The following is a 14,634-nucleotide window of genomic DNA, read 5'->3' on the forward strand; positions in this document are numbered from 1 at the left end:
TTAGCACTGCTGCCTCACGAGGTCCCAGGTTCGATCTCGACTCTGGGTCACTGTCTGTGTGGAGTTTGCGCATTCTCCCAGTGTTTGCGTGGGTTTTGCCCCACAACCCAAAGATGTGCAGGATAGGTGGATTGGCCACGACAAATTGCCCCTTAATTGGAAAAAATGAATTGGGTACTCTAAATTTTATTTAAAAAAAAAGAAATTATACCAGGGTGCTGGGAAAATTGAGGGAAGAGAGAAAGGGAAGGAAAATATTGTGGCATCAAGTGCATTTGACATCAACTATTCTTGCTTTCTACAATGTTCAGAATATGTTGGTCACTTTTGATGCATCACTAGTACTATAAAACAAATGAGCACAGCTTTACAACAAATTTTGAATGAATAGTTGTTTGGCAGTACAGGACTTCAGTATTGCGGAAAACAGATACATTGTCGAAACTTTTAGTCTTGCACTGACCAGGATAATTGCAAGAATACCAAGTGTTAAGAGTGTGTTAACTGGGTAGCAAGTGGACCCTGATTGGTAGAGGTTTTTCCATAGAGAATGCACCAGTTAAGTGATGACTGCATAAATCAATACACAGGGCCCCCCTTTTCTATGCAGACAGAAAGAACAAATTGCACCTGTTTCGACAAAAGAAAATAGACGACAACCATTTCCTGGTTCATTCCCCAGAACCCAAGGGCAATGACCAGAGTCAACCTACCTGTTTGAATTTAAACAAAGCTTGGCAGTTAACTGGCACATTTTGCATGGCAGCGTCTCTGCCAGAGTCCACTTGACTACTTTCGTAACAGACTAATTGTGCCAAAGGGAACTTTCTCCCTTTCCTATTAGATACCAAAGAGTAGTATAGAGCTGTGCAAGGGCCAAATCTCAGTTTGTCGAGTTAGCTGCAACAGCAAAAAGGCACATTTGGCCTCAGCAACATCCATCCCCTGACATGGACAAGGATATCTGTCATTACATACCCCCATTAAAAATTTACTTGTGTCAAACAGAATTCATTTTATACAACTAATTTTATGCTGTGCAACATGAACAATAATGAACCCAAAATGTAGAATACCCTGGCCAGGCTTTAGAATCTGCTCTTGCCACAGCTTGTCCGATTAATCTTTATAAGCATGCTAACCCTCACTGCAAAATACTAGTCGACCATACACTCCTTATGCCTCCTGCTCCAACAATGTTGTACATTGTTTCTCAAACTCCTCAGCAAGCTTCTTGCTTGAATCCTTTGTCTGGCTCTGAAAGGATTTAAACAAAACAAAACAAAACTAGTTTTTCCCCCCCCCCCAAAAGTTTTCCTTTAAATTTGCCTGATGTAATGCAAAGGATTTTATAGCCTATCCAGGCTATACTAGTAGTCACACAGAGTCTTAGTAACATTACACAAGAGCCATCCATAGCTGAAAAATATGGCAAACAACAAATTCAAACTGGCATAATTCCAGAGCATCTTGTAGATGTAAAGTTTGCTTGTTACAGCTATGCTTTATGCCCAGTTACTCATTTCCTGTCATCACATCGTTTACATAATAGACATACAGTAAGCAAGGTCTTAACACAGCAGGCTTCAACCAGCAAAGACTGCTAATTGAGCAGAGTTGGTCAAGTGGAACAGTAAAGCCACTGACATAAGTCAATGACATCATTGATATGTTGGGACATGTATTTATGTCTGGTAGAGTCGGGTGATAGATTGCAGACACACAGCAATTTTCTCTCCATCACTATCTGTTGATCTTAGCTATTTAAGATGGAGAAACAGCTCTTTCATCCTATTCAGAAAGCAAGACTCATGAAGGATACATTTCCAGTACCATCCTCCATATAATCAGCCAAATGGTACCCTTTATGCACGGGTCTAGACAACAGATATTTGAAGGATAGGGGGATCATAACCAATTAATGCCGTTCTCACCAATAATCCAACACACTTTCCAGCAGAATTAATTCAGCCAGAATTAAAATGCATCTTGGAAGCCTGGAACCATACCTGGCAACAAGAGATCCAGAACAGCAATAGGCCATTTAGCCCCTTGCATGTGTTCCAGCTTTCAATTGGATTATGTTTGGTTTGTATCTTTTTTTAAACAAATAAATTTAGAATACCCAATTAATTTTTTCCATTAAGGGGCAATTAAAAAAAAAAATCTTTATTGTCACAAGTAGGCTTACATTGCAATGACGTAACTGTGAAAAGCCCCTAGATGCCACATTCTGGCGCCCGTTCCTGTACACAGAGGGAGAATTCAGAATGTCCAAATGACCTATCGGCACGTCTTTCGGGACTTGTGGGAGGAAACCAGAGCACCCAGAGGAAAGCCACACAGACACGGGGAGACCGTGCAGACTCCGCACAGTGACCCAACTGAGAATTGAACCTGGAACCCTGGATCTGTGAAGCCATAGCGCTAACCACTGTGCTACCGTGCTACAATTTAGCATGGCCAATCCACCTACGCTGACATTTTTGGGTTGGGGGGGGGGGGGGGGGGGACCCCTCGCAAACGCAGGGAGAATGCGCAAACTCCACACGGACAGTGACCCAGAGCCGGGACCGAACCTGGTACCCCGGAATTGTGAGGCAGCAATGCTAACCACTCCGTTTGGTTTCTATCTTTAAAAAAAATAAATTTAGAGTAGCCAATTATATATTTTTCCAATGAAAGGGCAATTTAGTGTGGCCAATCCATCTACCTGGCACATCTTTGGTTGTGGGGGTGAAACCCACGCAAACACGGGGAGAATGTGAAAACTCCACACGGACAGTGACCCAGAGCCAGGATTGAACCCGGGTCCTCAGCATCGTGAGGCAGCAGTCCTTTAGTGAGTCCGTTTAGCCGCGTGCTTCCGGTGCTGGCAGCGTCAAGGAACACACCACTAGAAAAAGGCACCCAGGTTAGATCGGGGGCCTCAGCGGGGAACGCGTGGCTGAGGCTGCACAATAACCCTGTTTTATACAATGAGGAGCTCTGATCTCCGGAACTCCTCAGTGTAGCGAGAGATCGGGACGCCATTTCAAAATGGCATCCTGATCTCTGGAGCCCCCAAATGGCATCCTGATCTCTGGAGCCCCCAAAACGATCCCCCCCCCCCCCCCCACCCCCAAAGCCCTATGGGAGAGTCCCTTTCCTCCCCCCCCAAAGCACTATGGGAGAGTCCCTTTCCTCCCCCCCCCCCCTTCCCGAATACACACACTTGGCACCACCAGCCCGATCGTCACTTCGCAAAAATAGTGCCAGGCTGGCACCCAGGTGGCACTGCCAGGGTGCACCAGTGCCAGGACACCACCCTGCCCAAAGGGCACGTACCTAGGGGCCTCCAATCCTCTGGAGACTCACACGAGTGCCATTGCGTTTGATCCCAGTTTGTGGAGACCAGTACTGAACAGCACTCGTCTGAGGTCTCCGAAGCAAAGGGGATAGATCCCAACGCCTCCCGTGCATGAAAATGCACAGTGAGACGAGTCGTCTCGCTTCAATACGCAGATGTGCCTACAATTGGCAGGCATCGCAACATCTCGCAAGACCGTGTTAATTCTGGAGAGTTGTTGCAAGCCTGGTAGATCCCAGGAGCGGGGTCTCATGGTTTCTATCGGCCGTGTTGCTTTTTGAGCGCAGTGTGGCCATTCAATCGCACCCGACATATCCTCATCAAAATACTAAAACTTCAGTTCTTATAGACACTATCATTTGGCTTTGCTTACTGGTTTCCAATACTACATTCTTAAACAATGATAACATGGTGACTGAAGGATATCCAGTTTTTCCACTTATTGCAGTTCAACCTGGACATGTCTTGTTTACTAAATTAGGAATTAAGCTTGACATTCCTTTTTTTTTTAAATGCCTGTAGACAAGAAGAACAAAGGTAGCCCCAGCAGCTGCTGTCATTGCTACTTGATTAATTAAAATTAGACAGATTACTTGAGGCTATCTCCTAAACATAATCCTCAAAATGGTAAACAAATTTAAAATTGAACATTAGCAACAACTGTACCTGCTTGCAATTCATTAACACCAGGTGCTTATACTCCTTCTATTTTACCGTACAGTTTGAAAGAGAAAAATAGCCTGATAAAACCTGTAGGAATTAAAAGGGATTATTGGATAAACTGGGATTGAGACCTACCTCAGAAATTTAACTCTTCAAATCCAAATAGGCATATAACCTATGAATTCAACAGAAGGCCAGACAAAAACTATTTGCATTTAACAGAAACTAAAAGATCCCTTTGATGGATTAATTTTTCAAGGGTGCATGGCTATGTGGGAAAAAGGGAAGCTTGTGTTAAAGGGAAGCATGACCGACCTGAACTAGGGTCATCATTTTGCACTTCCCAACCACCACTTAGAAATTCTTCATTTAAAAAAAAAATTGTTACTTCTTAAACCATGCAATTTCCCAACAGTTTTCTACTTTTGTGCTTCTGATCTTTAAAGCAAACATTTTTAGAATCTAAAACCAAGAAATTAAACTATTAGGGCAGAATTCAGCGACCCCTTTGCGCCTGGCATGGAACCGAACGTGACGAGTGAATCACCGAGGGACCCAAATTGGCCAAGATCAAACAGCGGAGCAGACCGATGGGTCAAATGGCCTAATTCTGCTCCTATGTCTTACGAATTTCTGGAAGCCTTTTAGTCAGTTTTATGTCCCCTGCAAGCTTGCTCTCGTACTCTATTTTCCCCTTGTTAACTCATCCCTTGGCCTTCCTTTGCCAAATTGTAAACTGCTCCCAATCCTCAGACCTGTTGATTTTCTTGGCCAATTTGTATGCTTCTTTCTTGGATAGAATACCATCTCTAATTTCCGTTGTAAGCCATGGATTGGCCATCTTTCCAGTTTAACTTTAAAAAAAAAAAAAATTGAGAGTGCCCAATTCATTTTTCCAATTAAGAGGCAATTTAGCGTGGCCAATCCACCTACCCTGCACATCTTTAGGTTGTGGGGGCGAAACCCACGCAAACACGGGGATAATGGGAGTCACTCGTCATCTTGATGAAAAGTGCGGTCATATTATGGTTGCTCATCACCAAGACTAGATTGCCAATGATTCCGTTCTCATTACACAGTACCCAGTCTAGGATGGCCTGTTCTCTAGTTGGTTCCTGTTGATGCAGAAAACCATCCTCTATATACTCCAGGAAGTCCTCCTCGGTGACCAATTTGATTTGCCCAATCTATATGCAGATTAAGCTTGGATTCAATCTTCATCAAATAATTACACGAACACGAGTTACTGGACGGCCAGCAGGAGTATTGGCCAATTTTCTCCCGTCTATTTCAGTAGGCTGGAGATCAATTGTAGCACCTCCAAATACTACCAATTAACTCAGCATAGCTCAGGGACCAAATCTGGGATTCACCTAGTCTATATGGCTTAGCTAATCACTGATCTAATTTAGGAACTGGCATCAGAAATATAACTCTCCAACCTCTTTCTCTCCAGTGGAGATTTTACTTTTCCTCCTAAAAAATATAGATCTAGAAAGTAAAATTCTACTCTTGAACACACCACTAGGCTCTCAATTAACTATCTAGTTATTTTTTCAGAAGATATAGGAGCAGAATGAGACCATTTGGCCCATCAAGTCTGCTCTGCCATTTGATCATGGCTGATCTCATCCTGGCCTCAACTCCATCATCCTGCTCATTCTCCATAACCCTTCAACCCATTATCAATTTAAAATCTGTCGAACTCCTCCTTAAATTTACTCCCTGTCCCAGCATCCACTGCATAGCAAATTCCACAGATTCACAACCCTTTGGGAGAAGTTTCCCCTCAACTCCATTTTAAATTTGCTACCTCTTACCCCCTCGTTCTGGAATGCCCCACAAATTGAAGAATCCCCTCCACATCTACTTTATCCATACCTTCAACATCTTGTATACCTCACTTTGATCTCCCTGGATTCTTCTGAGCTCTAGAGATTATAGGCCTAAACTGTTCAATTTATCTTCATACAACAAACACCTCATCTCTGGGATCAACCTAGTGAACCTCTTCTGAACTGCCTCCAAAGCCACTACATCTTTCCTCTAATAAGGGGGCCAAAACTGTGCACAATACTCCAGGTGCGGTCTTACCAATGCCTTGTATAGTTGCAACAACACTTCCTCACCAACATTCCAGTTGCTTTCTTTATTATCTGCTGTACCTGCATGCTAGTTTTCCATGAATGAGGACCCAAAGATCCCTCTGCAATGGAGAACCCGGAAGTCTCACCTCATCGAGATGACAAATTGCCTTTCCATTTTTCCGACCTTATTTGTAACAAGGAAGTTTAGCTTCTGCAAATTATTTTGATAATTTCAAGGCTACCAATTAGCATAGAATCCATCTCTGGAAGAACTTTTGTGGCCAGTAATTACTTGTACAAGAAGGCAGTTATATATAGTTCAGCTCCTCTGCATTGGATGCTGATTACAAAATAGGGCTACTCATTGTTGGCCCATTTTTGGGTTCACCATTTCCTACCAAGCAATATGGGTGTACAAGATGGCCATTGATACCCATCTGCACATGCGCAGAAATCCAATAATGTCACCGCTGGAACCTGAAGCCTCTCAAGAGTGGCAGAAGGGGATGGAAGGAATTGCAGACAGAAAACTAAAATCCTTTCTTCGTGGGATATTTTACTATAGTCATATTGGGGAGTGATTCAAAATTCTCACTCAGCAGCCTACAATCCAATTACATAGAAACACTCACCAAAGTGACAAAATCCCACAGGAATAAGATTTTAGTTTCCAGTCTACAAATTCTTCCCTTCTAACTCGTGTAAAAGGAGCTTTCAAAATCCATCACTGTCAGCTCAGGATAGAAATTCACAACATTCTCTCCTCCTGCTGCCAGGTGATGACCATGCATGTGCTTCACTGCCTATAAATATGGTGGCCATTAATGCAGGCCAGTCATCGGCATACACGGCACTGGCCTTTTGGGTTTTGTTTCCTGTATTTATAGATCCATCATATTGATTATAAAAAAGGTGCTGTGCCGGAATTTCAATTCTTTGGTCTGTTGAGGAGAGAAATAGAGATGCAAGATGTGGCAGAGAGCAAGGTGCGAGAACTGCACAATGCTGCCAGACAAGACAAGTTCTCAGTTCAATGAGGGAATAGGTCCTGCTTGCACTGCACAAGGAGGAGTGAAACATCACTCATTTCCAACAGTTGTGCAAACTACATTTACCATTTCCCCATGGCTTCAGGCAGTTTTTATTTTAACTCAACCCCACATCATTGCCCTTCAATAGCATGACCCAATTAACAACCGTTGTGAATTATTCTCCTTGGGCCAATGCAAATATATTCAACAAGTAGATGCTCTGGGGAAACTAACCGACTCAAAGTCTAGAACAAATTCTAGGGCGTCACGGTGGCGCAGTGGTTAGCACTGCTGTCCGTGTGGAGTTTGCACATTCTCCCCGTGCCTGCGTGGGTTTCGCCCCCACAACCCAAAGATGTGCAGGATAGGAGGTTTGGTCACGTTAAATTGCCCCTTAATTGGAAAAATGTAAAAAAAAAAAGAATGGAACTGAAAAACCACTTACTGATCATGCACACTATAATTCCTGATTAGCAAGAGCACACAAGGGCATAAAAAACTCCACTACATTTCAAAAGCATACATTTATTTGTGGGTACCAAGTGTTAATTGAGCAGATCCATTTCACTGTACATCCTCTGCATGTGCAAAGCAGCAAAAATAAACCACTTAAGCAATCTGAAGATGTGCCTACCCCTTTTTTCCGTTCACTGTTTGCTTCCTCTGCTGCCTTCTGGTACCTGAGGGCACAAGAGACTGGGTTTAATATGGATTACGCAAGGGAGAATTTTGACACATCAGGATGACCATTCATTAGTGAGGTGGGCCTGTTTGCTCAAAAACAATAGGCACACTATGATGTTTCAGAGCCCCTTCTCAGTCTTCCATCTAGATTTTGACAGACATTTTGAGTACAACTGCAAGGGGGCGGGGGAAGAGAAGAAAACCGGGGGGGGGGGGGGGGGGAGGAGGAGGAGGAGGAGGAGGAGGAGGAGGAGGAGGAGGAGGAGAAGAAGAAGGAGAGATCCCAAAGTGCTGATCTATGCTTCTCAATGTGGGATTGCTACAATTGGCCTTCTGTCTCCCTGGACTTTGGAACGGGGGAAACAAATTCAGGTTTGGGAACAATGGTTAGCACTGCTGCCTCACAGCTCCAGGAACCCGGGTTTAATTCCAGTCTCTAGTGACTGGTGGAGTTTGCACGTTCTCCCCGTGTTTGCGTGGATTTCCTACGGGTGCTCCAGTTTCCTCTCAACAGTCCAAAGATGTGTAGGTTAGGCGGATTGGCCATGCTAGAGTGCCCCATCGTGTCCAAAAGGTTAGGTGGGGTTACTGGGTTACAGGAATAGGGTGGAGGCATGGGCTTAAGTAGGGTGCTCTTTCCAAGGGCCAGTGCAGACTTGATGGGATGAATGGCCTCCTTCTGCACTGCATTTAAAAAAAAAAACAAATTTAGAATTCCCAAATATTATTTTTATTTTTTTCCCAATTAAGGGGCAATTTAGTGTGGCCAATCCACCTAACCAGCACATCTTTGGGTTGTGGGGGTGAAGCCCACAACGACATGGGGAGAACGTGCAAACTCCACACGGACAGTGACCCAGGGCCGGGATTCGAACCCAGGTCCTCAGCGCCGTAGTCCCAGTGCTCTGCACTGTATATTCTATGTTCCAGATGCTATTAACCATAGGGGTACAATCTTATACCAGGGACCACACCAAGCTCTGTCATGGTGTCCCCTGACATTTTCTGTCCAAGGTCTTGTGACAAAGAAGAATTGGTTGAGGAACTGCCAGTACAGTACATGTAAAAACATGCTTAATGTCGGATTGGATATAAAGCATGGAATTCTAGCAATATTTTTTAAATAGCTTTTGCCAAAAAAAAATTCTCACTTTTCCCTGCACACAATCAGTATTGTCACCAGACTTATTTATATCAGAGGGATCATCAATAAACTACCCAGTGAAAATACATGAAACAATAGAGTGCCCATACCCAATTTAATTAAATCAATCTTATACAGCTCAAAGTGTTCTCTCTGGGTGAAAACTTTTTGAAAAGTTAAAATGTATTATTTGTAGTGAGTGTTTCTCACAATTCACCTCTAAATGGTTTGAAAATTCATATATCTTTATTAAAACCCAAGTTTTTGTAAGAATTAAAAAAGGGTAAGAAAAATTCACATTATGGCCATTCTTATGTCTAATCAAGCAGTAGACTGCTCTAATGCTGATCAGCAACCAAAGTTTGCTCAGCTTTCGAAATATCTTAGGAGGTAGTCACCAGGAAGATGCCAGTCTGTGCTGACTGTGGGTTTCCTCCGGGTGCTCCAGTTTCCTCCCACAGTCCAAAGATGTGCAGGTTAGGTGGATTGGCCATGATAAATTGTCCTTGGTGTCCAAATTAGGTGGGGTTATAGGGATGGGATAGGCTTAGGTGGGGTGCTCTTTCCAAGGGTCGGTGCAGACTCAATGGGCCAAAGGGCCTACTTCTGAACTGTAAATTCTATGACCGGGGTGAGAAACGACATAAGGCAACAAAAGGTCTGCCATCCATAGTCCAATTATGGATTGGATTTGATGTATTGCCAAGTGTACCGAGGTACAGTGAAATGTACTGTTCTGCATACACAGTCCAGACAGATTGTGCCATGCATGAAAAAACATAGGACATGCATAAATACAGGCATCGGGTGAAGCAGACTGGAGTGCAGTACTACTCAGTAGAGAAGATGATGCGTGAAGAGATCAGTTCAGCCCATAAGAGGGTCATTCAGGAGTCTGGTAACAGTGGGGATGAAGCGGTTTTAATCCATGAATAACAGAACAGGATATTAATGGCCAATTGTCGCATGGGAGCCAACACCTTCAGGGAGTGGAGGGGAAAAAAAAGAGAAAATAAATGCATAGAATTTTAAAAAAAAACACAGGTGGGGATGGCCATGGTTTTAGAAACCCAATGACTGAATATCTGATTCCATAATTCATGTGTTTTAGTAAAACAACTTTTAGGCTGGTGATGGAAGTGTTAAATACAAGTTAAATGGAAACATTTGGTTGAGGAACAAATTGTAATTACCTCAGGTCAGAGTGTTTATTTAACGAGGTCAGGATTGGAAGTGAGAAAACTTAATAAAGCAAAGGTCTACACTTTTTCAACAAAATATTTAAATTATTTATGTAGTTTCCAGATTAAAAGAAGCTAAAAACAGTTGGTAAACAACAGAGTTCCTTGGTGGGACTAGCAAGTCTGGAGAAAGGGTTATAAAAACTTCAATTGTGATACAAATTATTAATACCAGCCACAGAATCAAAATGGTTATTTAAAAAAAAACAAATTTAGAGTACCCAATTATTTTCTTTTCCAATTAAGGGGCAATTTGCCGTGGCCAATCCACCTAACCTGCATATGGGGGCGAGACCCACGCAGACACGGGGAGAATGTGCAAACTCCCCACGGACAGTGACCCAGGGCCGGGATTCGAACACGGGTCCTCAGCGCCGCAGTCCCAGTGCTAACCACTGCGCCCTGTGCCATCCTCAAAAGGGTTGTTTTGAAGCTACAATAATGAGTTTGCATTTCTGTTTGGGACATTCCGTTCCAACGTATGCCGTGTTGTCACGGAGATAGATTGCAAGGCCATTTTTGGTGGAATTTATCTGTTTGTGTGTTTGCTCACAGAAGCAGTCAGCAGTTCTCTTTGGGAACAGGTAGAGACAGTTGCAACTCGTGGGGAAGGAAGGAGGCCTCCACCTTAAAACTAAATACCAACTTCACTGTTCATCAAGCGGGTGGGAGCTCAAGTTTACTTGGGAATTTGTGGCAGGAAAAGAGTCAGGAATATTTTTTTCTCTAGCTCCAAGCTTGAAGAATGATGTGGAGAAGCTTGAAGAAGGCAGAGAAAGGAATTTGCAAAGAGATGTGGAACAGCTGCAAGACAGGACAAGAGATATTAGAAACCAGGGTGTTTCTAATTTTTTTTGTTAAGGTCACTGAGCAGGAATTGAGAGCGAGGCTCAGGCTTGAGCTAAAAAAACCCCCAGATTTTACAAGGCAGCTGTGGATAAAATTGGAGTTGGTCCCAAGGAAGTGAAGGGCCGGGTAAGTAGCCACTTTTTGCAGGGGTCAAAGTGGAAAGAGAAAGGGAAAGGTTCAGTTGAGGATTTTAGCGCGTGGTTGTGTTTTATTCTGCTTTGAGGATAAAGAATTATTTAAAATAGTGTTAAATTAGTAGCGCTTGCTTTTAATTATTTTTTTTAATGTTTTTGTTTAAAAACACAAGCTTATTTCAGTCAATCACTGGGTGTTCAAATTTCTCTTAAACATTAATGGTCTCCATAGAGATCGTAACATGATACATTGATATAGTTTCACGAAACAAAAGTCTACTGTTTCAGGGATCAATAATTTCTTAAAGGGCAAAGTACGACAGGAATTTCATTGCAAGAAAAGTTAAAAATTCATTTCAATAATCGGAACAGTTGCATACAAGCTTAGACACCAGGCACATTCTGTGTTGCATTGTGTTTTAAAACAAATGGATGCTCAAAAAGGAAGCATCCAACTATTATCTTGGTGATGGTGTGGTGTATAGTATACTTCTAAATGGGACAATGCTACCTTTTTTACATCCAAATCAAGATGGAGAAAAGATTGGGCAGTAAAGCTCAAATTTCCCCCACGTGTGGAAAACAGTATACTTTTCAATATAGCTATGCATATGGGTGGCAACATGGTGCAAAATTCTCAGTGCAGACACATGGCCATTAGGACCATGGCTATTCCCAAGTGTATTTGGGACAACTGCATCCTTCATCATACAATCACTAGTGCGAAGGAGGCCATTCGCCCATCAAGTCTGCATCAACCCTACGAAAGAGCACCCTACCCAGGTCCAATCCCCACCGTATCCCCAGCTAACCTTTGGACACTACGGGGCAATTTAGCATGGTCAATCCACCTAACCGGCACATCTTTGGACTGAGAGGAAACCCATGCAGACATGGGCAGAACGTGCATACTCCACACAGATAGTCACCCAAGGCCAGAATTGATCCCTGGTTCCAGTCTTTGTAGTTAACTGAATAAATATCCATAAGTGTAGCCTTGATGCTTGAAGGCAACTTCTGAAAGGTCCAAGCCAGTCTTGTGAATATGTAAAACAATAAGTTGCTACAATCATTATTGCGTAATGCTTGAGCAGAGGCTATTTTAAAAAAATTATTTTGTTAAGTTTAAGTAAATTCTTCATTAAATCAGTCAAATATCCATAGAATTCACAGTGCAGAAGACCATTCGGCCCATCAAGTCTACACCGACCCTCTGAAAGCATACTCTACCCAGGTCCACTCCCTCACACACCTCACCCTATCCTTATCTTTGGACTATGGAAGGAAACCGGAGCACCCGGAGAAAACCCACGTAGGCATGGGGAGAATGTGCATGCTCCACATAGTCAGTCAGCTGAGGTCGGAATCAAACCCGGGTCACTGGTGCTGTAAGGCAGCAGTGCTAACCACCATCACTATGCTGCCCCACAGCGCCCCTTCAGTTAAGACTGTGGGTTCAAGGTGGCATAGTGGTTAGCATTGCTGCCTACAGCGCTGAGGACCCAGGTTCGAATCCCGGCCCCGGGTCAGTGTCCGTGTGGAGTTTGCACATTCTCCCCGTGTTTGCGTGGGTTTCACCCCCACGGCCCAAAAGGTGTGCAGGTTAGGTGAATTGGCCACACTAAATTGCCCCTTAATTGGAAAAAAAAATAATTGGGTACTCTAAATTTATTTTTTTTAAAAGAAGAAAAAAAAGACTGTGGGTTCAAATTGGTGTTAACCAAGTCCACCAACCAGACTGGCCAAAATACAAAAATGTCACATGGCACACAAGGAAAAAGAGACAGACAGCCTTTTGTGTACCTAAAAAGCTTATTTATCACAGTAAATGTAGAATGTACTTACTTAGAAAAACGTTCCCTGAGGGCTGCTGTGCCCCTTTTATTAACTATAGACAGCTCTTTGGCAGTAATCCTCAGGGATTGAGAGGTCCATTGCCCCCTGCTGAATGGTGATCGCTCCATGTCCTCTAGGTTTGCCTGCATAAAAAAAAAGTGTGTAATGAAATACATTTCTGATACTGCTATACCAACAAGACAACACAGGGGGTAAAACTTGGTTGTCATGTGCAAAGTGGTTACACCAACAGCTTGCACTTATACAGAAAAAAATATCTCAAGGTACTTAATCAAACCAATGCTTTTGATGGCTCCCTGCTGATCTAAATGGCTCTGTACAACACCAAGCATTTAACAAACACAGTGATGCAAAATTAACATTTTAATAGTATTCAACACTTATTTTAGAAAAATTCTACTGAAATCAAGTTGTAGACCATGGTTCCATCTAACCAACTAATTCAGCTTCCCACATTACATTGATCTCATCTCTTTTGATTCTTCCAGCTTCCTCCTCTAATACTGTTGCTGCTCCTATTAGATGAAAGGATGTCGAAAGTTCTCCACATTCTCAATGGAAGATTACTACAAAAAGTGCATTCTATCCCCAAACCACAACACCATTAATAATAATCTTTATTAGTGTCACAAGTAGGCATCCATTAACACTGAAACGAGGTTACTGTGAAAATCCCCTCGTCACCACACTCTGGCACCTGTTCGAGTACACGGGGAGAATTTAGAATATCCAATTCTCCTAACAAGCACGTCTTTCGGGACTTGTGGGAGGAAACCAGAGCACCCTGAGAAAACCCACGCAGACACGGGGAGAACTTGCAGACTCCGCATAGACAGTGACCCAAGCCAGGAATCAAACCTGGGACCCTGGCGCAGTGAAGCAACAGTGCTAACCACTGTGCTAGTCAAGACAATACATATTCTCAGGTTTACTGCCTTGTCCCTTTTAGTAACCAGTCTCTTGGGCAATAAAAAGTAACAGCCAAAGAAATTCACTCTTCGAGGCAATACTGGCCTCGAAGGAGAGCCCTTATAATTGGGAACACAGGGCAGCACGCTGGCGCAGTGGTTAGCTTTGCTGCCTCACGGCACCGAGGTCCCAGGTTCGATCCTGGCTCTGGGTCACTGTCAGTGTGGAGTTTACACATTCTCCCCGTGTTTGCATGGGTTTCACCCCCACAACCCAAAAGATATGCAGGGTAGGTGGATTGGCCACGCTAAATTGTCCCTTAATTGGAAAAAATTAATTGGGTACTCTTTAAATTTAAAAAAATGATTGGGAACTCATTAAAGATTTAAAAAAATAATAAGTGCCACTTGTTTGGGTCAGACCCCAGGTGAACCAGTAGTAGAGAGCAGACACCCTGCACTAAGCAAACTCTAACTCCAGCTCCTTCATACATGGCAGCAAATTCACAGGCAGCTTTTATATGGCTCGAAGTCTACTGCCAGCAAGGAACCAGATTTACTGTCAACTCAGTGGACTCTAACCTAAACAAGTGTCAGCATGAAAGCATACTTGGGGGAGGAAATTTCAGGCATGAATTAAATTTTTTCGTCCTTAAAATTTAGAGTAACCAATTCATTTTTCCAATT

The 14,634-nt window shown here is 43.1% G+C and overlaps 1 protein-coding gene across 7 annotated transcripts in view; it reads right to left on the bottom strand.

The window, feature by feature from the left end:
* lima1a (LIM domain and actin binding 1a) overlaps positions 1-14,634 on the bottom strand; it is a 146,887-nt gene that overhangs the window by 73,886 nt on the left and 58,367 nt on the right. For 6 of the 7 annotated variants that reach the window (XM_038786542.1, XM_038786543.1, XM_038786539.1 and 3 more), the window contains 2 exons: positions 13,028-13,161; positions 7,765-7,810 (listed from right to left, as the gene is read on the bottom strand). In XM_038786542.1, coding sequence (XP_038642470.1) covers positions 7,765-7,810; positions 13,028-13,146 — 165 coding nt within the window. In that variant the 5' untranslated portion in view covers positions 13,147-13,161. Of the gene's footprint in view, positions 1-4,015; positions 4,101-7,764; positions 7,811-13,027; positions 13,162-14,634 lie in introns of those variants that run through there. The other variant, XM_038786545.1, reaches the window with a different exon arrangement.

The sequence above is a fragment of the Scyliorhinus canicula genome, chromosome 28 (assembly GCF_902713615.1).
Source record: "Scyliorhinus canicula chromosome 28, sScyCan1.1, whole genome shotgun sequence".
NCBI lineage: Eukaryota > Metazoa > Chordata > Chondrichthyes > Carcharhiniformes > Scyliorhinidae > Scyliorhinus > Scyliorhinus canicula.